At 42.8% G+C, this 23,401-nt stretch overlaps 1 protein-coding gene across 2 annotated transcripts in view; it reads right to left on the bottom strand.

The window, feature by feature from the left end:
• LOC115179506 (zinc finger protein 420) overlaps window positions 1-21,724 on the bottom strand; it is a 68,164-nt gene extending 46,440 nt beyond the window's left edge. The window contains exons 1-2 of one of the 2 annotated variants that reach the window (XM_029741095.1): window positions 21,690-21,724; window positions 1,239-3,353 (exon numbers count right to left, since the gene is read on the bottom strand). In XM_029741095.1, the coding sequence (XP_029596955.1) occupies window positions 1,735-3,291 (1,557 nt within the window). In that variant the 5' untranslated portion in view covers window positions 3,292-3,353; window positions 21,690-21,724 and the 3' untranslated portion in view covers window positions 1,239-1,734. Of the gene's footprint in view, window positions 3,354-8,703; window positions 8,753-21,689 lie in introns of those variants that run through there. The other variant, XM_029741094.1, reaches the window with a different exon arrangement.
• Window positions 21,725-23,401: the final 1,677 nt, after the last annotated feature.

Here is a 23,401-nt window from a genome sequence, read left to right as displayed (position 1 = left end):
AAAATGTGGAAAAAGTCCAGGTGTCTGAATACTTTCCTTTGGCACTGAGTATACAAACATTAGGAACACCTTCCTAATATTGAGTTGCAATCCCCTTTGTCCTCAGAACAGCCTCAATTCGTCAGGCCATGGACTCCAGGAACTGGGATTATCTAGACCAGCGTTTCCCAAAATGTTTATAGTCCCGTACCTCTTCAAACATTCAACCTCCAGCTGCGTACCAGGGTCAGCACACTCAAATATTGTTAGCCTGTCACACAGGCTTGAGTTTGTCAAAACCAGGCTCGTTGGAAGTGACAAAGAGCTCGTATAGGACCAGGGCACAAATAATAATACATTTTGCTCTTTATTTAGCCATTTTACATATAAAACCTTACTTGCTCATTGAAAATTGTGAATAACTCACCACAGGTTAATGAGATTGGTGTGCTTGAAAGGAAGGATGCACATAACTCTGCAATGTTGGGTTGTATTGGAGAGAGTCGGTCTTAAATCCTTTCCCACACAGTCTGTGCCTGTATTTAGTTTTTATGCTAGTGAGGGCCAAGAATCCACTCTCACATAGGTACGTGGTTGCAAAGGGCATCAGTGTCTTAACAGAGCTATTTGCCAAGGCAGGATACTCTGAGCGCAGCCCAATCCAGAAATCTGGCAGCAGCTTCTGATTAAAGTCAATTATCACAGAACCGCTTGTTGCAATTTTGATGAGGCTCTTGTTCAGATATCGGTAAGTTTACTGGAGACAGGGCATGAAAGAGGTAACGAATCCAGTTTGTGTCATCCGTTTCAGGAAAGTATCTGCGTAATTACACACCAAACTCATTCAGGTGCTTCGCTAGATCACATTTGACCTTGTCCGTAAGCTTGAGTTCATTTTCAGACAAACAAAATCATACAATGATGGAAAGACCTGTGTGTTGTCCTTGTTAACAAAGTTAACCATTTTCACCGTAGTGTCCAAAACGTCTTTCAAGCTGTCAAGCATTCCCTTGGCAGCAGGAGCCGGAAGAATTAAGTCCTCCACAATAGTATGGTGCTTGCGTGTCCTGGCCACTCAGTAGCTCACAATATAAGATGCTTCTAGCTCTTCTTATTAATGGCATCTGTTGGTTTATACATGTCTTACTACTGGAAAGTCGTCTCAACTCTCGCTCAAAAAACTCCTGTGGCTTATTTTTCAAATTGGCATGTTTTGTTTCTAAATGTCTGCATTCACAAAAGTGAAGGTTTCATCGAGTTGTGAGATAACACACTGTGGCTGAGGAAAGGCACTATTCCCTATATAAATGAACCCCAAATCAATGTAGGTCTCATCATATTTGCACCTCTTCGATGGTCCAACATCCCCGTCTGTTGTTTGGTGCTTTCCCGAGTAAGCAGGCAGTAGCTCTGACAGTTGTGATTCTGATGCAGCCGCAGTGTCCATGCTAGCTGGGCAAACAACAAATGTAGAATTACTGATGCTAGCATTGGATGTGCTCGTGGAAGCAGAACAACTTGTGTCGTCGACAGGTGCAGTACTAGTAGAGCTGGGATGTGTCTACGGATGTGGGCTAAAAAAACACAGCAAAGCTGACAAGATGTACACTGAACAGGAAAAAGAGGCTAACATTCTATGATGCTCACTTTCCTCTGCCTTGTTCTCACAGTGAGAAACAATAGGATTACAATGGTGTTCTACACTTTCTTCATTTGATCCAACTCAATGTTGCCAATTATTTTATGAGATGAGAATTAAGTGGAGTGACTAGTCTTAGCTGGTCTGAGAGAACTGATGAGGCTACTATTATGTACACCTTGGTGTCTTTTTAACTGGCCCATTTGAGAGAAACTCACCCTACAGTCAGAGCAGGAGTAAGGCTTCTCTCCTGTGTGTATACGTTCATGTTGTTTTAGGTGGCTCGATTGAGAGAAACTCTTTCCACAGTCAGAGCAGGAGTACGGCTTCTCTCCTGTGTGTATACGTTCATGTTGTTTTAGGTGGCTCGATTGAGAGAAACTCGCCCTACAGTCAGAGCAGGAGTAAGCCTTCTCTCCTGTGTGTGTTCTCTGGTGAACTTTTAGCTCAGATGATTGTGTGAAGCATTTTCCACAGTCAGAGCAGGAGTAAGGCTTCTCTCTTTTATGCATACGTTCATGTGTTTTAAAGTTGTTCAGTCGAGAGAAACTCCTTCCACAGTCAGAGCAGGAGTAAGGCTTCTCTCCTGTGTGTATACGTTCATGTTGTTTTAGGTGGCTCGATTGAGAGAAACTCTTTCCACAGTCAGAGCAGGAGTACGGCTTCTCTCCTGTGTGTATACGTTCATGTTGTTTTAGGTGGCTCAATTGAGAGAAACTCGCCCTACAGTCAGAGCAGGAGTAAGGCTTCTCTCCTGTGTGTGTTCTCTGGTGAACTTTTAGCTCAGATGATTGTGTGAAGCATTTTCCACAGTCAGAGCAGGAGTAAGGCTTCTCTCTTTTATGCATACGTTCATGTGTTTTAAAGTTGTTCAGTCGAGAGAAACTCCTTCCACAGTCAGAGCAGGAGTAAGGCTTCTCTCCTGTGTGTGTTCTCTGGTGAACTTTTAGCTCAGATGATGTTATGAAGCATTTTCCACAGTCAGAGCAGGAGTAAGGCTTCTCTCCTGTGTGTATACGTTCGTGACGTTTTAGGTTGCTTGATTGAGAAAAACGTGCCCTACAGTCAGAGCAGAAGTAAGGCCTTTCTCCTGTGTGTGTTCTCTGGTGAACTTTTAGCTCAGATGATGTTATGAAGCATTTTCCACAGTCAGAGCAGGAGTAAGGCTTCTCTCCTCTGTGTATACGTTCATGATGTTTTAGGTAGCTCGAGTGAGAGAAACTCTTTCCACAGTCAGAGCAGCAGTACGGCTTATCTCCTTTATGTATACCTTGGTGATGTTTTAAGTGGCCCAGTTGAGAGAAGCTCTTCCTACATTCAGAGCAGGAGTAAGGCTTATCTCCTTTATGTATACCTTGGTGACTTTTTAAGTGGGCCAGTTGAGAGAAATTCGCCCCACAATCAGAGTAGGAGTAAGGCTTCTCTCCTGTGTGTATACGTTCATGTTTTTTTAGGTGGCTCGGTTGAGAGAAACTCTTTCCACAGTCAGAGCAGGAGTAAGGCTTTTCTCCTGTGTGTACTCTCTGGTGAACTGTCAGAACACCTGATGTTTTGAATCTCTTCCCACAGTCAGTGCAGAAATACAGATTCTCTCCTGTATGTATTTGTAGGTGGATTTTTAGCTTTGATAGAATTGGGAAAATCTCCTCACAGTGTGGGCAGTGGTGAGACATCTTAGCTCTGTGATCTTCCTGCTGTTGCTCTCTGGATGTAGAGAATGTCTCAACATGATCTCCTGTGTGAACATCAGAAGAACCAGGCAGTTGGCGTAATATACAGTACCAGTCAAAAGTTTGGACACACCTACTCATTCAAGGGGTTCTCTTTATTTTTACTATTTTCTACATTGAATAATAATAGAGAAAACATAAAAACTATGGAATAACACATATGGAATCATGTAACCCCCCCCCCAAAAAAAGTGTTAAATCAAAATAGCTTGTAGTTTAGATTCTTGAAAGTAGTCACCCCTTGCCTTGACAGCTTGGCACACTCTTGGCACTCTCTGAACCAGCTTCACGAGGAATGCTTTTTTTGTTTTCACTATATATTTTACCTCTTGGGGATGTCATTCGAAAACATAATGTTAAATTTCACTGCTATGCGGACGACACACAGCTAGCTGTACATTTCAATGAAACATGGTGAAGCCCCAAAATTGCCCTCGCTAGAAGCCTGTGTTTCAGACATAAGGAAGTGGATGGCTGCAAATTTTCTACTTTTAAACTCGGACAAAACAGAGATGCTTGTCCTAGGTCCCAAGAAACAAAGAGATCTTCTGTTGAATCTGACAATTAATCTGGATGGTTGTACAGTCGTCTCAAATAAAACTGTGAAGGACCTCGGCGTTACTCTGGACCCTGATCTCTCTTTTGAAGAACATATCAAGACTGCTTCAAGGACAGCTTTTTTCCATCTACGTAACATTGCAAAAATCAGAAACTTTCTGTCCAAAAATGACGCAGAAAAATTAATCCATGCTTTTGTTACTTCTAGGCTCGACTACTGCAATGCTCTACTTTCCGGCTACCCGGATAAAGCACTAAACAAACTTCAGTTAGTGCTAAATACGGCTGCTAGAATCCTGACTAGAACCAAAAAGTTTGATCATATTACTCCAGTGCTAGCCTCCCTACACTGGCTTCCTGTTAAGGCAAGGGCTGATTTCAAGGTTTTACTGCTAACCTACAAAGCATTACATGGGCTTGCTCCTACCTATCTTTCCGATTTGGTCCTGCCGTACATACCTACACGTACGCTACGGTCACAAGACGCAGGCCTCCTAATTGTCCCTAGAATTTCTAAGCAAACGGCTGGAGGTAGGGCTTTCTCCTATAGAGCTCCATTTTTATGGAATGGTCTGCCTACCCATGTGAGAGACGCAGACTCAGTCTCAACCTTTAAGTCTTTACTGAAGACTTATCTCTTCAGTAGGTCCTATGATTAAGTATAGTCTGGCCCAGGAGTGTGAAGGTGAACGGAAAGGCTGGAGCAACGAACCACCCTTGCTGTCTCTGCCTTGTCGGTTCCCCTCTTCCCACTGGGATTCTCTGCCTCTAACCCTTTTACAGGGGCTGAGTCACTGACTTACTGGTGTTCTTCCATGCCGTCCATGGGAGGGGTGCGTCACTTGAGTAGGTTGAGCCACTGACGTGGTCTTCCTGTCTGGGTTGGCGCCCCCCCCCTTGGGTTGTGCCGTGGCGGAGTTCTTTGTGGGTTATACTCGGCCTTGTCTTCGGACGGTAAGTTGGTGGTTGTAGATATCCCTCTAGTGGTGTGGGGGCTGTGCTTTGGCATAGTGGGTGGGGTTATATCCTGCCTGTTTGGCCCTGTCCGGGGGTATGATCGGATGGGGCCACAGTGTCTTCTGATCCCTCCTGTCTCAGCCTCCAGTATTTATGCTGCAGTAGTTTATGTGTCGGGGGGCTAGGGTCAGTCTGTTACATCTGGAGTATTCTCTTGTCTTATTCGGTGTCCTGTGTGAATGTAAATATGCTCTCTCTAATTCTCTCTTTCTTTCTTTCTCTCGGAGGACCTGAGCCCTAGGACCATGCCTCAGGACTACCTGGCATGATGACTCCTTGCTGTCCCCAGTCCACCTGGCCATGCTGCTGCTCCAGTTTCAACTGTTCTGCCTGCGGCTACGGAACCCTGACCTGTTCACCGGACGTGCTTGTTGCACCCTCGACAACTACTATGATTATTATTATTTGACCATGCTGGTCATTTACGAACATTTTAACATCTTGACCATGTTCTGTTATAATATCCACCCGGCACAGCCAGAAGAGGACTGGCCACCCCTCATAGCCTGGTTCCTCTCTAGGTTTCTTCCTAGGTTTTTGGCCTTTCTCAGGAGTTTTTCCTAGGGAGTTTTTCCCAGCCACCGTGCTTCTTTCACATGCATTGCTTGCTGTTTGGGGTTTTAGGCTGGGTTTCTGTACAGCACTTTGAGATTTCAGCTGATGTACGAAGGGCTATATAAATAAATTTGATTTGATTTTGATTTGATTTTCCAACCGTCTTAAAGTTCACACACATGCTGAGCAATTGTTGGCTGCTTTTCCTTCACTCTGCAATCCAACTCATCCTAAACAATCTCAATTGGGTTATGGTCTGGTGATTGTGGAGGCCAGGTCATCTGATGCAGCACTCCAACACTCTCCTTCTTGGTCAAATAGCCCTTACACAGCCTGGAGGTGTGTTGGGTCATCTTGTTGAAAAACAAATGAGTCCCACTAAGCCCAAACCAGCTGGAATGGCGTATCGCTGCAGAATGCTGTGGTAGCCATGCTGGTTACATGTGCCTTGAATTTTAAGTAAATCAGACAGTCACCAGCAAAGCACCCCCACAACATCACACCTCCTCCATGCTTCACGGTAGGAAATACACATGCGGAGATCATCCGGTCACCTACTCTGCGTCTCACAAAGACACGGCGGTTGGAAGCAAAAATCTGAAACTTGGACTCATCAGACCAAAGGACTGATTTCCACAGGTCTAATGTCCATTGCTCGTGTTTCTTAGCCCAAGCAAGTATCTTCTTATTGGTGTGCTTTAGTAGTGGTTTCTTTGCATCAATCCGACCATGAAGGCCTGATTCACACAGTCTACTCTGAACAGTTGATGTGTCTGTTACTTGAACTCTGAAGCATTTATTTGGGCTGCAATTTCTGAGGCTGGTAACTCTAATTGACTTATCCCTTGCAGCAGAGGTAACTCTGGGTCTTCCATTCCTGTGGCGATCCTCACGAAAGCCAGTTTCATCATAGTGCTTGATGGTTTTTGCGACTGCACTTGAAGAAACTGTCAAAGTTCTTGAAATGTTCCAGATTGACTGAGCTTCAGGTCTTAAAGTAATGATGGAATTTCGTTTCACTTTGCTTATTTGAGCTGTTCTTGCCATAACATCAACCTGTTTTTTTACCAAATAGGGCCATCTTCTGTATACCACCCCTACCTTGTCATAACACAACTGATTGGCTCAAACACATTAAGGAAAAATATTCCACAAATGAACTTTTACGAAAGCACACCTGTTAATTGAAATGCATTCCGGGTGACTACCTTATGAAGCTGGATGAGAGAATGCCAAGCGTTTGCAAAGCTGTCAAGGCAAAGGGTGGCTACTTTGAAGAACCTCAAATATATTGATTTGTTTAACACTTTTTTGGTTACTACACTATTCCATATATGTTGTTTCATAGTTTTGATGTCTTCACAATTATTCTACAATTCAGAAAGAAAAACCCTTGAATGAGTAGGTGTCCAAACTTTTGACTGGTACTGTACATGTCAATCAAATTTATTTTAGGAAGCCCTTTTTACATCAGCAGTTGTCGTAGTGCTTTACAGAAATTCAGCCTAAAATCACAAAAGAGCATGCAATGCAGAAGCACAGTGGTTATGACAAACTTCCTAGAAAGCAGGAGCCTAGGAAGAAACAGAGAGGAACCAGGCTCAAAGGGGTGGCCGGTCCTCTTCTGGCTGTACCGGGTGACATACACTACATTTAAAAAAAAACGTTTTGGGTCACTTTTAAATGTCCTTGTTTTGAAAGAAAAGCAATTTTTTTGTAAAATAAAATATCAAATTGATCAGAAATAGTGTAGACATTTTTAATGTTGTAAATGACTTTTGTGGCTGGAAACGGCAGATTTTTTATGGAATATCTACATAGGCGTACAGAGGCCCATTATCAGCAACCATCACTCCTGTGTTCGAATGGCACGTTGTGTTAGCTAATCCAAGTTTATCATTTTAAAAAGGCTAATTGATCATTAGAAAACTTTTTTAAAATGATACACCTGGATTAGCTAACACAACATTACATTGGAACACAGCAGTGATGGTTGCTGATAATGGGCCTCTGTACGCCCATGTAGATATTCCATAAACAAATCTGCCGTTTCCAGCCACGATAGTCATTTGCAACAATACAAAACAATGTCTACTGTTTTTCTGATCAATTTTATTTTTCATTGGCCAAAAAAAGTGCTTTTCTTTCAAAACAAGGACATTTCTAAGTGACCCCAAACTTTTGAACGGTAGTGTATGTATTCATATCAGTAGGCTGTACAACACAAAAGGGGAATAAAACCACTCTAAGTGGGTAAGAGTTGAAAGCTAAAAAGGGGCGTGTCATTCTCCACTCACTATCACAAGGGTTAGTAATGTTAGAGAATTGAGTCATCTGGTGATTTTCAGTACCGATACTGTTCTCTTTGAAGTAGAATCGATATAAGGTTAAATATTAGACATGTGTAAGCAGAATGAAGGCTGAGCCCATGTGAATGTACAGAGCCTGATCAACATCGAGTTAACCATTAGACATGTAAAAAACAGAACATAAGCAGAATCCGTGTGGATGAGGCAAGGTAGACCAACACAGACGTGACTGGTCTGGGCCATATCTGATCTTGTGAAGGCTACTGGACATGCACATGGGTTAATCGTACATAGACAACATCGGCCTGAACTTGTGAAGACCTATGGACAGGAACATTAGCTAATCAGTTATAGGCACCATTAGACCTGCAGTAGGAGTGTGCATGTCTGTATGTCACGCCACCAATAGAATCTATGCCCTAATGTCTGAGACAATAAGAAAGGCAGTAAGATTAAGGTGGCCAAAGCTAGAAGGTATTAATCTTTTACATAAAGTGGAGTGACAATGTTATAAGGGTAAAACTGTATAAAAGCTGAGTACTAAGAATGGAGAATCAGTTCTTCCATGGAATTGCTCGGCTTTGTTACTTTTGTAATAAAGTCTATTTGAATTCACAAGCTCCGGTATCTGAGAAATATTTTATTCAATATTTCCACAACAGTAACTACAGACACATTTTAAAAACACTGGCAGTTTGTCTACTTCACTTCTTTAGTCTACTCTCTGATCACTCCAGATAACCCAGTGAATAAAACAAATGCTGGCAATACTGGTGTCAAACCATGCAAGTCTGAGTAGCATGAAATAACATCTACCTTCTCATTTAAAACAGTTCATCATGAAACAGTTCTACTGCAACTTTTCATACACAGTGGGAAGTTGGAACGAACAAACTTAGATAGAACCTGCTCTTACCATGAGAAACAGATTTCCCAATCTTCTCCTCCTCTTCTTCATCTTTAATGTTGACATTCAGCTCCAGTGTTTGACTGCAGTCTTCCAGCTTCACTGATGTCATCTCTGGATCCTGCAGTGCAAACTGGGCTCCACTGTCACAATCAGGACCCAGTGACTGTAGGTTTGGACTCACTGTGGAAGGAGAGAGGCAGGCTAAGTTTGTCCTCACTGTTCTCATACTTCATTATAGTCTGCCTGTAGTAACAATGAGAAACAGGCACCAAAAGTTAATCTTGACAGTTCCGGCACTTTCTTTATTCTCTAAAAATATATTATATTTCTTCATGTTCAATTATCTAATTCAGTGCTGGACTTGGACTGAAATAGGTGCCGATACTCATTTTGGGTGACGGTACTGTTTATATTTAGGTGCAGGAACTCCACAATACTTTTGAGCTAATATTCTATAAAAGAAACGAGCAGAAGCAGTAGAAGGTACTGGTACTCAGCTCTGGTGAGCTCCTGTCCAAGTCAAGCACTGATCTCATTTCAATAGATCAGGTAGCTAAGAATTGACTCAACATTCATTCATTAATATTAGACAAAGTATACACTTTAAATTAGGCTACACAATTTAAATGCACTTAATCTATAGTAGATTTCCCAAATTCACATAAATGCATAAATGACAACAAAGCCTTTAGTACAAGATTACAGTATGTTTATGGCAGCACTATACTATTTTCCTGAATAACCTTGTCTTCACTATCATTTCAAATAAAAAACTAATAGTATTTCCTGTTCACACCATAGTAACATTTATAGATAAATATAGAAACAACTGAATGTGTCTGAATATTAGTACACATGTAGGAAACTGATTCATTACATTCAGCTTCAAAACTGTAGTGTGACCGTGAAAATGTCTCTCTGCACCCGCACTTTAGTTCGTTGACGCAGACCGAGTGGGCGCCGCCATTTTACCAGCTCGTGAATTTTACACAAAACCAATAACATGCTAAACAAACTCAGAAATTTTAAATAAATGGATTCTTTATTAAATGACCTTGAGGAAATTATGTACATCCACTCAGACAAACCCAAAGTGTCTAGCTATGTGAATATCTGTGTATCACGTTCACTCGGTTTGACACAAAAATAACACATCAACCCTTTACCAAACGTGATGATACCTTAACGGATGTTACCTAGCATGGTATGACATGTTCTTTCGAAATTAGAAAGTTTAAACGTGCCATTACATACCTGCAGTAATAAATAGAAACAGACACAAGGGTTATCTTCTTAACATCACAGTTCTGAAACGTTTTCTTTATTCTGAAGAATGGTGTGTGCCTACCTGGAACTTCCTGTTCCCCCACTACCACAGTGCAGCCACAGATAGAACTGTTGGTGCTGACATCTTCAGGACAGGAATACCGGTTTACTTAACGGAGGAATAAACACACATGTTCATCATTGGTGTCTTAACCAGAACGGGGGAAAATGCACTTTATTTATTTTCGCACATGCGCAGTCATACATCTCTCATAGGGCATGACTGTACCAGTGTAAGAACACAACTCAACAACATATTAGTCCACATGCCAACACCCCCACTTGCTCTTATACTGTACAAGTCGTATTCAACCTAACTTTATCAACACATTTAGCTTACAGTTATTCATCTCACAAATGTCAGTTTATATTCCAAACATGTAACCCAAGAATTTTTCATTTTTGAACTTCGTTACAGGTTTAGTCAAAACATCTGCAGCCATGTCTGCCGTTGGACAATATTCAATACTTATTTTACCATCACTGAGTTTAGTTTTTTTTTTTTTTTTTCACATGGTGTTGACCTTGTATGGTTCATCTTTATTTTCCCTTCACTTTGTGTAAAATCAATGCCTAGGAAATGTCCAAGCCTCCCAAGATCTTTCATCTTAAATTTTTCACGGAACATTTCTTTTACACTTGTGAGTGAGTCACTATCACTAGCAGCGATAATTAGATCATCGACCCAAATTATCAAAATGATCCTTTCTGTTGCAGTTTGTTTGTTATAAACACAGTGATCAGCTGGGTTCTGTGTAAAACCATTTTCACTAAGGTGATCATGCAACATTTTGTTCCAGTTCCTTCCTGACTGTTTCAGGCCGTACAGTGACTTGTTCAGTTTGCAGACTAGTTGCTCACCTGTATCTGACCTGACTTCAAAACCCTCTGGTTGCTCCATGTACACTTCACAGTCAATAGGAGCATGTAGATATGCTGTTTTGACATCCATCTGATGTAACTCTAAGTCATACTGAGCTGCTAGCTGCATCAAACAGCGTACTGATGTCATATTTGCAGTTGGAGAAAAAGTCTCCTTATAGTCTATTCCTGCCACTTGACTATACCCCTTTGCAACATATCTTGCCTTGTTTGTCTCAGTCTCATCTGAATTGTTTTTGACCGCATAGACCCACCTGCCCCCCACTGCATTTTTACCCTCTGGCAGTGTGGTTAATGTGAATGTATCATTTTCCCTAAGGGAATCCATCTCCTCCTTCATAGCAGTAGCCCAAATCTCTGATTTTGGTGAAATCATTGCTTCTTTGAAGGTTTGTGGTGCATTGCACATTACTCTGTAGCAGTAGTCAACACTAGGTGGTATCTGGTCATCACATTTCACTTTACACTCATAGTCTTTTAAGTACTGGGGTTTCTTCCTCGCTCTGTCTGGATAGCGTGGACTCTGACCATCTGATGTCTCAATTTGCACATCTTGTGTCTCTTCTGAGTTTTGATCTGCCATCTTGGCTTTCGGCATGGGGTTTTCAAATCTCTCCCCATGAAGATCATCACTGATTTCCAAATCTGTCTGAGTTTGGTGTTCGACTACACCTTTTGTAACACACTTGACTAATCTGTTTTTAAGAACTTTCCCAGTGTCTGGGTAGTAGACTAGGTATGCTGGACTATTTTTATCATACCCGACAAAAATACCCTTTTCACATCTTGAGTCTAACTTTTTCTTGTTCTGTCTATATGCATAGCAAACAGATCCAAATTCTTTCATCTTTGAAAGATCAGGCTTTCTCCCAGTAAACATGTAGTGTGGAGTCTGTCCTACACGCTTATTGTAACACCTATTGCGAATTACTGCAGCAGTCATTACAGCATATGTCCACAAGTTCTTTGGTAGGTTGCTTTCAAGTAGCATGCATCTTGCCATTTCGAACAATGTTCTCCAATTTCTCTCAGCCGTCCCATTTTGATGGGGTGAGTAAGGGGCTGAAGTTTCATGTCTTATGGCGTTCTTACTGAGCAGTGACTGGAACTCTTTGGCTGTGAATTCTGTGCCATTATCTGACCTGACACACTTTATTTTCCCATAAGGGGCCACATCAGCAATAAACTTCTCAGTAGCTTTTACAGTATCACTCTTTGCTTTTAGGAAATACACAAAAACTGCCCCTGAATAATCGTCCGTAAATGCTAGAGTATATCTGAACCCATCTTTCGCCTCTGGCTCAATAGGGCCAGCCAAATCAGTGTGCACAAGCTCAAGAGCCGCTTTTGCTTTTTCATCAGGCTCTCTGTTTCTGCTCTGAACAAATTTTCCCTGAGTGCAGATTTCACAGTTGAGGGTAGATTTGTCAATCTTACCTGTGATTTTCATTCCCTCTGTCACATTTTCTAACTTTGACACATCCTCAAAATTACAGTGGCCAAGAATTTTGTGCCATGTGTGAATATCATAGCACCCATGACATCCATCATCATATTCATCACTTACAGTGTTAAGATAGTAAAGTCTATCGTACTCCTCGATGTCAAAAGTGGTACCGTTCTTGTGGATGAGCTTGTTACACCCCTGTCGAAAGTTGACTGAAGCTCCGTTGGCTGTCGCTGCTTTAACAGAGAAAATGTCCTGTGGAAACGACGGCACGTACAGCGCCTTCATCAGCGTTGTTTTTACCCGACGACCCGTGTTGTCTCTCAGGTAAACCTCCGCTGCACCTCTCCTCTCCGCGACACCATTCGTTCTTGTTCCGTCAGCCAGCTCCACGGAATGTTTTTCCGGTTTGAAAGTCTCGTCAAACTCCTTAAACTTCCCGATGTCCGTGACTATATGTGACGTCGCTCCCGTATCAACCATCAGCCCTTTCTGTTTCAGTCCACTAACCTGACAGTCACTTATTCTGAATGCAAATGTGTGGCTTTCAGCATCTGTTGCTTGTTTCACATTGTCTCTTCTTTTTCGTCTGCAATTTGCGTCAGTATGAGTGGAGCTCTTGCAAAAACTACACCACTGTCTCCGTTCTTTGCGCTCTCCAGTAACGGTACATTCCCGGGCCTTGTGCCCTTTCTGGCCACAGTTGAAGCAGGTTATCTCGGTCCCTTTATCTCTCCATCTTGGCCAGCTAACTTTAATGTTACTTGCCTTCATCACGTTGTCGTCAGTGGAAATGGCGCTAAACTTCTCGGTGCTTTCATAGCTCCTCAACTTGGTTTTGAACTCGCCAAAAGTTGTCGGCTCGTCACTCTGCGTTATGTGGATGGCAAACGGCTTAAATGATTCGGGCAAACCTTTCAGAATCATTGCAATCAACAGCCCGTCACTTAAAGTCTCTTCAGCATTTCTCAGTGCTGTAATAGCCGTCTCAGCACGAATGATATAGTCCGTAACACTTTCGTCAGCGGCTTTCTGAAGAGAAGTTAGTTCAGTGTAGAGGCTAATCACACGTGGCTTCCCTTTACCTGCATAATGTTCCCTCAATATCTTCAACGCTTTTCTCCCATCATCTGCTGCTTCTCTCATTATCAGGGAAAGGCTTTTATCATCCAAAACCTGTATCAATTCGGCGTAGGCTTCTTCATTTTTCTCTCTGTCTTCTTCATCTTCATCCACGCTCAATATGGCGGCCTTTAGCCCAAGCAAACGCAAGTGCCCCAAAAACTTTGTCTCCCATAACTCGTACTTTTTTTCATCTCCGTCGAAATATAATCTATTCCATCGGCTTCCATGTTCCCTCCTGGGCCCATAACCTGTTGGTGCTGACATCTTCAGGACAGGAATACCGGTTTACTTAACGGAGGAATAAACACACATGTTCATCATTGGTGTCTTAACCAGAACGGGGGAAAATGCACTTTATTTATTTTCGCACATGCGCAGTCATACATCTCTCATAGGGCATGACTGTACCAGTGTAAGAACACAACTCAACAACATATTAGTCCACATGCCAACAAGAACAATGAGACAGATATTTCACCAGATGTATAAATGTGAAGTATGCGCTTAGCGTTTCCACTCACTACCAAACTAAAATCTGTTATGAACAGAGTGGACTACGTTTTGTAGAAGTTTATCTTTTATATTTTTTATAAATCGCTTTGTTTAGAAGGAACGCAAAGGTGACTTGAGTTATTGCACACGAGCGCTTCAGAGGTGAGGAGGTGTTCCCTAACAGAAATATGCAGATGTGTGCTAGAACGCGCTAATAGGATCTCGTTACCTTGTGCTTGGCTCTGCCCACTATGCCCCAGAACAGACTATGGGAAGCGCACAGTACTACATAGAGCCATGACTACATGGAACTCTATTCCACAAGTATGCAGTACAATTTTATTTTAAAAAACAGCAGCAGCTAATGGGGATCCATAATAAATATTCACAGAGGAGGCGTTCCCTAACAGAAATATGCAGATGTCTGCTAGAACGCGCTAATAGGATCTCGTTACCTTGTGCTTGGCTCTGCCCACTATGACTCAACTCTTCCCATTGCAAACGTCCGGTTTAGTTATAAAAAAATATGGTGCAACCCTCCGTGCTTTCAGGGATTATTATGTCCCTACCCCATTATATGAGAAGGGCGGTACTTAATTTGAGCCGGATCTTCCGGCACCTCTCAGTTTTGTAGTCTTTCGCTCTGGAACTTATTTGTCAGGATCAGGTAACCAAGCTCTTGTGGCATGAAAAATAAATGTCCACTATTTGCAATGTAAAAATCCTAATAAAAGCCATCAGAGTAATTACATTTGGATTCCTCTGTAATTGTCATGCCTCCTAAAAAAACGTAATGTGAAAACGTGCCTGATATTCTGTGAATTGATTGATGTTGGGCCATCCCAGGTTTATGGTTTGTGCAACATTGTAGCCTATTTAGACCAAGGCGTGGCCATTGCTGTGGTGAGAGAGAAGCACGCCTGTATCTCTCACAGAACTAAAATGAGATTCACTTTCTATGATCTCTCTCCCTCTCTGTGCTGTTATAGACATGAGCCAGCAACTCTTCTCTCCAGCATTGCACTTCATAATTTATTTCCTATTATATTTCTAATACAATCGCTAGAAAACATAGGTTGTAAAGCAAATAGATCCTGCTGAATAGAACATACTAATCTGTCTGTTACCAAGTTATCAACTTCCAAATAGGTCTATTGAGCAAACAGCATAGTTTTACAAAGTAAAGCAAGAGAAAGATGAGCTTTTGGCCGGTGAGTGAGCTGAACATCATTGGGTGAGTCAGTGAAACTGGAAAGCTTGTTAAGGACTATAACTTCCTCCTCATATTGTACAATGTGTTTCTCCTCACACCTGGCCTAGGCTATTGATGGATTAGAGACAAGGTCGTTTTTATTGATCTCAGATTCTCAGTTTGTCAGTGTCAAAGGAGTCGGTCATTTTGGTCATTGAGAGGTATTAAAAAAGATTCTGCAAAAGTCTCCAGCCATCTAAAATGATGTAGAACCGCAAGAAATCTGTTTATTAAAGGCAACATTTTACCAGGACTCCAGGCTACAATAAATGTACTCCATGTGTACAACTTCTGCAAGCGGCTCCACACCACTGCTCTTTGCCAGTACACTAAAGCCATGATAGTGCATGCAATGCCTTATTATAAAGGTATTTTATTTAATATGTTCTGGTACCTGTCGTGACGTTGTATTAGTTAATGTGACGACTGTTGCTCATCGAATGATTAAAGGTTTCTAATTGCGTGATTAAATGAATCAAGCAATTATTAACTCATTAACCTGGGGCACCATGGGAAAATTGGTTTTATTGAGTTTCTATTTCCCAAATTAACTCAAAGAATATCAGAATATCGATTTTACAACAGTCGCTAATTAATCAATTTCCTCTACAGTCTCATGTCTGAACGTCGCATAATCCGGGAATCTGCACGGACCCGGGTCCCACCAATGAGTTTACCACACCTATCTTAGTTCATTATTTATTTACTAGAAAGCTAAAATAATGATAAAAGATACACAAAACACAGTCTAGGCTATTGATTAGAACTTAGTATAACGGGGCAACACACTATGGTGCATGTTACCAAAAATGGGGATTTAAAAGAGAGAAACAGAGAAAGTACACGAGAGAAATATACATTTGGGTGCATTTGTCAGCTATGCTTATTTTAACCCTAGCCTTGCCCCGAACTGCCGCTCTTATGGGTCAGAATATAATGACGTAATTACGTGTTGGAGGTCTCAGATGGGAAGCTCCGCGTGGGTCGTTTGGGCTTCTCAATGACGCACTTCTCCGGCGCAACTCTCTGGTTGTCCTCACGATGTCAGTGTCCTTTTTGGCTTAGTGGTCTGATTCCTCGCCCTTGCTCTGGAAGGGGTCTTCTGAGGACAGACAGCTCTGTAGCTCAGAGCTCACAGCCTAGGAATGAAACAGTGTAGATACCACGATTCGATGGAGAGTGGAGGTTAGGTGGTTCGGCTTGAATTCACCCACTTAGACACAGCTACTCATCCGTAGCTTGGGTAGAAAAGAGATTTGTCTTCAACCTTGTGTTGCGTTTTGGGGTTCGTTGACTTTTTAGACCTCGGCTGTAGCTTGGGTCACTTAGTCTGATCTGTTCATTCTTAACTCCCATGTCTTATACCCTCGGGTCAGAAGTGGGCGTAACCGCCTTTAGGGCAATTCTCTGGACGTACCAAGTTAAAAGGCAAGGTCTAGATTTTATTCAAATCCAATTTTAGACAACTAACTTCACATTGCATCTATACCAAAACATTCTCTTTGATTTGGACATTTTCCACACCGTACAATGTATAAACATCAGGCATATACGGGGAAAACTCTTAAAGTTACAATGTTTTTGTAATAACGTCATCTATTAACCTTTAATAACAAAACAAAAATTACATACATTTTCATATTCCATCTATCATCATGACCACCATTGTGGCTGACGGAAACCATTGTTCCAAAGTCCCTTTACAGCATGTTTAATGTTCTGAGGCTGGTTCTCCATAGTGAGAGGACAAAGGAATTTTGTCTGTGGCCTAAGATAAATCATGGGCGTGAGGGGTCATAAAACCCCCACATCTTCAGACCCCTAGCTCTCTCCTCCTCTGTTGGGGTGAGAGATAATCTGTAGGGTTCTGGTCTCCTGTAACCTGACCTGATCAGGACAGTCACGACATACCTCAGAGCCCCCCAGGTCACCTCCCCTCTTGGGTTCACTTTTGGTTCCGGCACCACCCAATTTACAAATGAAGCACTGGAGAAGTGGGTAGCTGCCAATGCCTCCCTCTCTTTTGCCTAGAGTTCATCAGGCTGTTGATTGTGGCCTGTGGAATGTTGTCCCACTGCTCTTCAATGGCTGTGCGAAATTCCTGGATATTGGCGGGTACTGGATCAAGCTGTCGTTCACGTTGATCCAGACCATCCAAAACATGCTCAAAGGGTGACATGTCTGAGTATGCAGGCCATGGAAGAATTGGGACATATTCAGCATTTTCAATTGTGTACAGATCCTTGCAACATGGGGCTGTGCATTGTCATGCTGAAACATGAGGTGATGGCGACGGATGAATGGCAGGACAATGGCCCTCAGGATCTTGTCATGTATTGAACACTAAACAAATGTCAGTGAGTACCAGATTGAAAGCCTCTTAAGCATGTATTGGGGGGGAAACTATACATTCTACCAGTTTCAAATCAACTCAATGAAATTTAAATCAGAAAATGAGCGCTGGACAGCAAAATCAGAGAATTGCAGAGGGAAGCTTTTTTGGATAACTCAGTAGAAGTAAACATGGAATTATTTTCTCTTATAGCTCAGTATGAAGAACTTTCCACCTCAAAGGCTACAAACAGCTTAACTAGGCTGAAACAGTCCTATGATCATGGTGAAAACCTGTTAAATTGCTGGCCTGGTGCATTAAGAAGTTCAATTCAGACCGAGCCATTCCTGCAATTCATAATTAACAGGACAATTATCAATGGATCCTGTAGAAAAAAACCAAACATTTGCTTCCTACTACAACACACTTTACAACACTGAATCTCCTGAGAACTAATCAGGTCTTGATGTTCCCTCTAGTTCAGAAGACACTAAATTGGATCTGGAAAAGGAAGTGGATGGTGTTGAAATATCTGATGCTATTTTCAATATGAAGGGAGGTAAAGAGGCAGGTCCAGATGGGCTCCCAATAGATATTTAAGGACAAACTTCTAGGTCCACTTTCGGATATGTACAGTGTATTGGGGTATGATATGCTCTAGAGCTCAGATACAGACAATAAACACCCGCCCGAGATTGGATAATGAGAACATATATCACCCTTGTTAAGCTCCACAAATGTGACTCTAATACCCCAGAGCTGTGTGTTAAATGTAACACACATTTAGGCACCTTGTATCATTGCCTGGAGGAATTTGTTGAGATACAAACGTTTTGGAGCTCAGTACTGCGCTATATCTCTGTGATGACCTCTGCCCCAATACCACTAATCCCTAAACTATGCCTCCTAAATCTTTACCCAAAGAATCTCTCTTTACATAGGAGAGAAAATAAAATGGTTGACCTCTGTCTATTACAAGCTAGACGTTCAATTGCTCTCCACTGGAAGCATGTCAATTCCCTCACTTGGTCGTTGGTTAAAATAATTAACGTCAAGCCTGGCTTTTGACAAATATACTTATATAGTTAAAAAGAAAGCCCCAGAGTTTCATAATATTTGGGATCTGTTTTGAGTTTTTGCAAACCGGTGATATTCTAGAAGCATTGGAACTGTAAATCCTCTATTTTTTATGTGAATATTGGCTCTAGTTCTTAGAGTAATCTGCATTATCTGCAACTGCATATTACACTTATTTGGAAATGTTTTGGTACCCTTCCCCAGATCTGTGCCTCGACATAATCCTTTCATGGAGCTCTACGGACAATTCCTTCAAACTCGTGGCTTGGTTTTCACTCTGACATGCACTGACAAATGTGGAACCTTATATAGACAGGTGTGTGCCTTTCTAAATCATGTCCAATCAATTAAATTTACCACTGGTGGACTCTCAATCAAGTTGTAGAAATATCTCAAGGATGATCAATGGAAACAGGATGCACCTGAGCTCAATGTCTAGTCTCAGCGCAAAGGGCCTGAATACTTATGTAAATAAAGGTATTTTTGTTTCTAATTTTTAATACATGTACAAACATTTCTAAAAAACCTGTGTTTCCTTTGTGAGGAACATTGATGATAATTTCTTTATTTAATCAATTTTAGAATAAGGCTGTAACGTAACAAAATGTGGAAAAAGCCAAGGGCTCTGAATACTTTCCGAATGCACTGAATGTATTCATATAAGAAGGTTGTGCAATACAAAAGAGGAATAAAACTATTCTAGTGGGTAAGATGGGGAGTGTCATCCTCTACTCACTATCACAAGGGTTAGTATCTACACAGACTCATGTCATATAACTTTAAAACACTACTTCAATTATTTAGTGATCACTCCAGATAGCCCAGTGAATAAAACAAATGCTGGCAATACTGGTGTCAAACCATGCAAGTCTCAGTAGCATGAAATAACATCTACCGCTTCATTTTAACAGTTCATCTGTCACGCTCTGACCTAGGAGAGCTGTGTTTTTCTGTTTAGTTAGGTCAGGGTGTGATAGATGGGTGGGCATTCTATGTTTTTATTTTCTATGTTTTGGCCAGGTATGGTTTCCAATCAGAGATACAGATACTTAGGCAGCCTGTTTTTCCTGTGTTGGTGTGGGTAGTTTTTTCCGTTTTGTGAGTATCACCTGACGGAACTGTTGGCTGTCGTTTTGTTTAAGTGTTATCATTAAAGTAAAGTATGAGCACTCTACACGCCGCGCCTTGGTCCCTTTTATACGACCCGCATTACAGAACTACCCACCATGATTAGATCAAGCGGCGTGCCCGGGCAGAAATGGACACCTGGTCAAGTGAGGAGTGGATAGAAAGGAGAAACTGGACTTGGGGGCAAGTAAGAGAGAGGTATCGGAGCTTACCGGGGAAGAATGGGAGGCAGCCCCCCCAAAGAAATTTGGGGGGGCACACGGGTAGTTTGGCTGGGCCAGGACTGAGACCTGAGCCAACTCCCCGTGCTTATTGTGGTGAGCATGTGCCTGCCTCTCGCGCTCTCTCTCCAGTGCGCCTCTGTAGCCCAGTACGTTCTGTGCCTGCCCCTCGCACTCTCCCTCCAGTTCGCCTCCATAGCCCAGTACGGCCGGTGCCTGCTTTGAGCACTCGGTCCTCAGTGCGTCTTCCTAGTCCGGTGAGACCTGTTTCCGCTCCACAATCTTAGCCTCCAGTGATAAGCGATGGTCCGAAGCCTATAGAGATGATCCATGGCACGAGGCCTCTACTGATGATCCATGACCCGGAGCCTGTAAGGATGTTCCATGGCACGAAGCCTCTAGAGGTAATCCATGGCCCGGAGCCTGTAGAAATAATCCTTTGCAAAAAGCCTGAAGGGATTATAAATGGTCCGGAGCCTGCAGGGATAAACCCTGGCACAAAGCCTGTAGGAATAATCCATAGCCCGGCACCTGTAGAGATCATCCATGGTGTGAAGCCTCCTGTGATGATCCATAGCATGAAGCCTTCAGCAACGGTCACTAGTCCGGAACCGATAATGACGCTTCCCAGTCCGGACCCTCCGGCAACGCTCCTCCGTCCGGAGCCTCCAGCAACACTCCTTAGTCCGGAGCCTCCAGCGACGCTCCCCAGTACGGAGCCTCCAACGGCGCTCCCCAGTACGGAGCCTCCAGCGGCGCTCCCCAGTACGGAGCCTCCAGCGGCGCTCCCCAGTACGGAGCCTCCAGCGGCGCTCCCCAGTACGGAGCCTCCAGCGGCGCTCCCCAGTACGGAGCCTCCAGCGGCGCTCCCCAGTACGGAGCCTCCAGCGGCGGTCCGCAGCGGTCCGCAGCCCGGAGCCTTCAGCGGCGGTCCCCAGTCCGGAGCCGTCAGCTGCGGTCCCCAGTCCGGAGCCGTCAGCTGCGGTCCCCAGTCCGGAGCCGTCAGCTGCGGTCCCCAGTCCGGAGCCGTTAGCGGCGTTCCGCAGCCCGGAGCCTTCAGTGGCGGTCCGCAGCCCAAAGCCTTCAGCTGCGGCCTTCAGCTCAGAGTCTTCAGCGGCGGTTGGCGTTTCAGAGCCTCCGGCGATGACCCACGGTCTGGTTCCCCCGGACACACAGAAGCGGGGGGGGATCAGTGGGCGGGGGGGTTCTACGCCCGGAACCAGAGTCGCCGCCAAATATGGATGCCCACCCGGACCCTCCCCAATAGGTTCAGGTTTGCGGCCGGGAGTCCGCACCTTTGGGGGGGGGGGGGGGGTACTGTCACGCTCTGACCTATGAGAGCTGTGTTTTTCTGTTTAGTTAGGTCAGGGTGTGATAGATGGGTGGGCATTCTATGTTTTGGCCAGGTATGGTTTCCAATCAGAGGCAGCTGTCTATCGTTGTCTCTGATTGGAAGCCATACTTAGGCAGCCTGCTTTTCCTGTGTTGGTGTGGGTAGTTGTTTTGTGAGTATCACCTGACGGAACTGTTGGCTGTCGTTTTGTTTAAGTGTTATCATTAAAGTAAAGTATGAGCACTCTACACGCCGCGCCTTGGTCCCCTTTATACGACCCACGTTACATCATCATGAAACAGTTCTACTGCAACTTTTCATGCACAGTAGGAAGTTGGAACGAACAACAAACTTAGTTAGATAGAACCTGCTCTTACCATGAGAAACAGATGTCCCAATCTTCTCCTCCTCTTCTTCATCTTTAATGTTGACATTCAGCTCCAGTGTTTGACTGCAGTCTTCCAGCTTCACTGATGCCATCTCTGGACCCTGCAGTGTAAACTGGGCTCCACTGTCACAATCAGGACCCAGTGACTGTAGGTTTGGACTCAGTGTGGAAGGAGAGAGGCAGGCTGGGTTTGTCCTCATTGTTGATGTTACCGCCCTCATGGTTAATCTGAGGCGGCCAGTAGTAATAAAGAGAAACGGACACAAAAGTTAGTCTTGACAGTTCAGGCACTTTATTTATTCTCTAAAAATATGGTTTATATTTAGGTGCAGGAGCTCCACAATACTGTAAAGCTAATATTCTATAAGAGGAACATGAGCTCATACAGTAGACATTTGAGGTGACGGTTCTCAGCTCCAGTGAGCTCCTGTCCAAGTCAAGCACTGATCTCATTTCAATAAATCTGGTAGCTAAGCATTGACAACAAAACATTCATTAATTCACATTAGACAAAGTATACACTTTAAATTAGGCTACAGAACTTAAAGGCATTTCAACTATAGCAGATTTCCTGAATTCGCATAAATGTCTCAAAAACCATTTAGTACAAGGTTGCCTTTTGTTTTAGGCAGCACTATGTACTATTTTCCTGAATAACCTTGTCTTCACTGTATTATTTCAATCAAAACCAATAGTATGTCTGTTCACACCATAGTAACATTTATAAATAAAGACAGAAACAACTGAATGTCTCTGAATATTAGTACACATGTAGAAAACTGATAATCATCACATTCAGCTTCAAACCAGTAGTGCAACCGTGAAATTGTCTCTCTGCTGCACCCTCACTGCCTGTACTTTACATTTTTTTTAAATTGTATTCACAGGAATGTCCCTGTACTAATGTGTAATATTGTTATTATTGTTGCAATAAAAAAATTAAGAAATCCGTTGACGCAGACCGAGTGGTGCCGCCATTTTACCAGCTCGTGAATTTTACACAAAATCAATAACTTGCAAAACGAATTCAGAAATCTCAAGTAAATATATTCTTTAGAAAGTTTAAACGTGCTATTACATACCTGTAGTAATAAATAGAAACGGACACGAAGATTATCTTCTAGACCGCATCGTTCTGGCGATTTCTTTATACTGAAGAATGGTGGGCGCCTTCCCGGAACTTCCTGTTCCCCCACTAACACCGTCCGTGCATTCCGGGATCCTTGGGAAGGCCCTACCACATTACATGAGAACGGGTCGTAGCCTCCTGCAGGACACATCTCCTTTGCATAGAGTTGATCAAGATGTTGATTGTGAAATGCTATTTCTAGAATATTTTCTGGTCTGTGGTGTGTAATGAGGAGCAACCAGACGCTGCACTTGACACATTTATTAAACTGATTATTCCAGTTACTAATAAGCACGCATTAAGGAAATGACTGTAAAAACTGTTAAATCTCCTTGCATTGATGAGGAATCTCCTTGCATTGATGAGGAAGTCTGGCAGCCCAACTGATTGGCAAATGTACTGCAAATTAAGAAATCATGTGACTAAATGAAATAAAAATAAACTATACTATGAAACAAAGAGAAACTATATAAAGAATGATAGTAAAAAGCGTTGGAGCACATTAAACAAAATTCTGGGAAAAAAATCCAACTCGGCTCCTTCACACATTGAATCAGATGGCTCATTTATCA

Source organism: Salmo trutta, chromosome 39 (assembly GCF_901001165.1).
Source record: "Salmo trutta chromosome 39, fSalTru1.1, whole genome shotgun sequence".
Lineage (NCBI taxonomy): Eukaryota > Metazoa > Chordata > Actinopteri > Salmoniformes > Salmonidae > Salmo > Salmo trutta.
The sequence above is the reverse complement of the archived record's forward strand: the minus strand, read 5'-3'. Positions and strand labels throughout refer to the sequence as shown.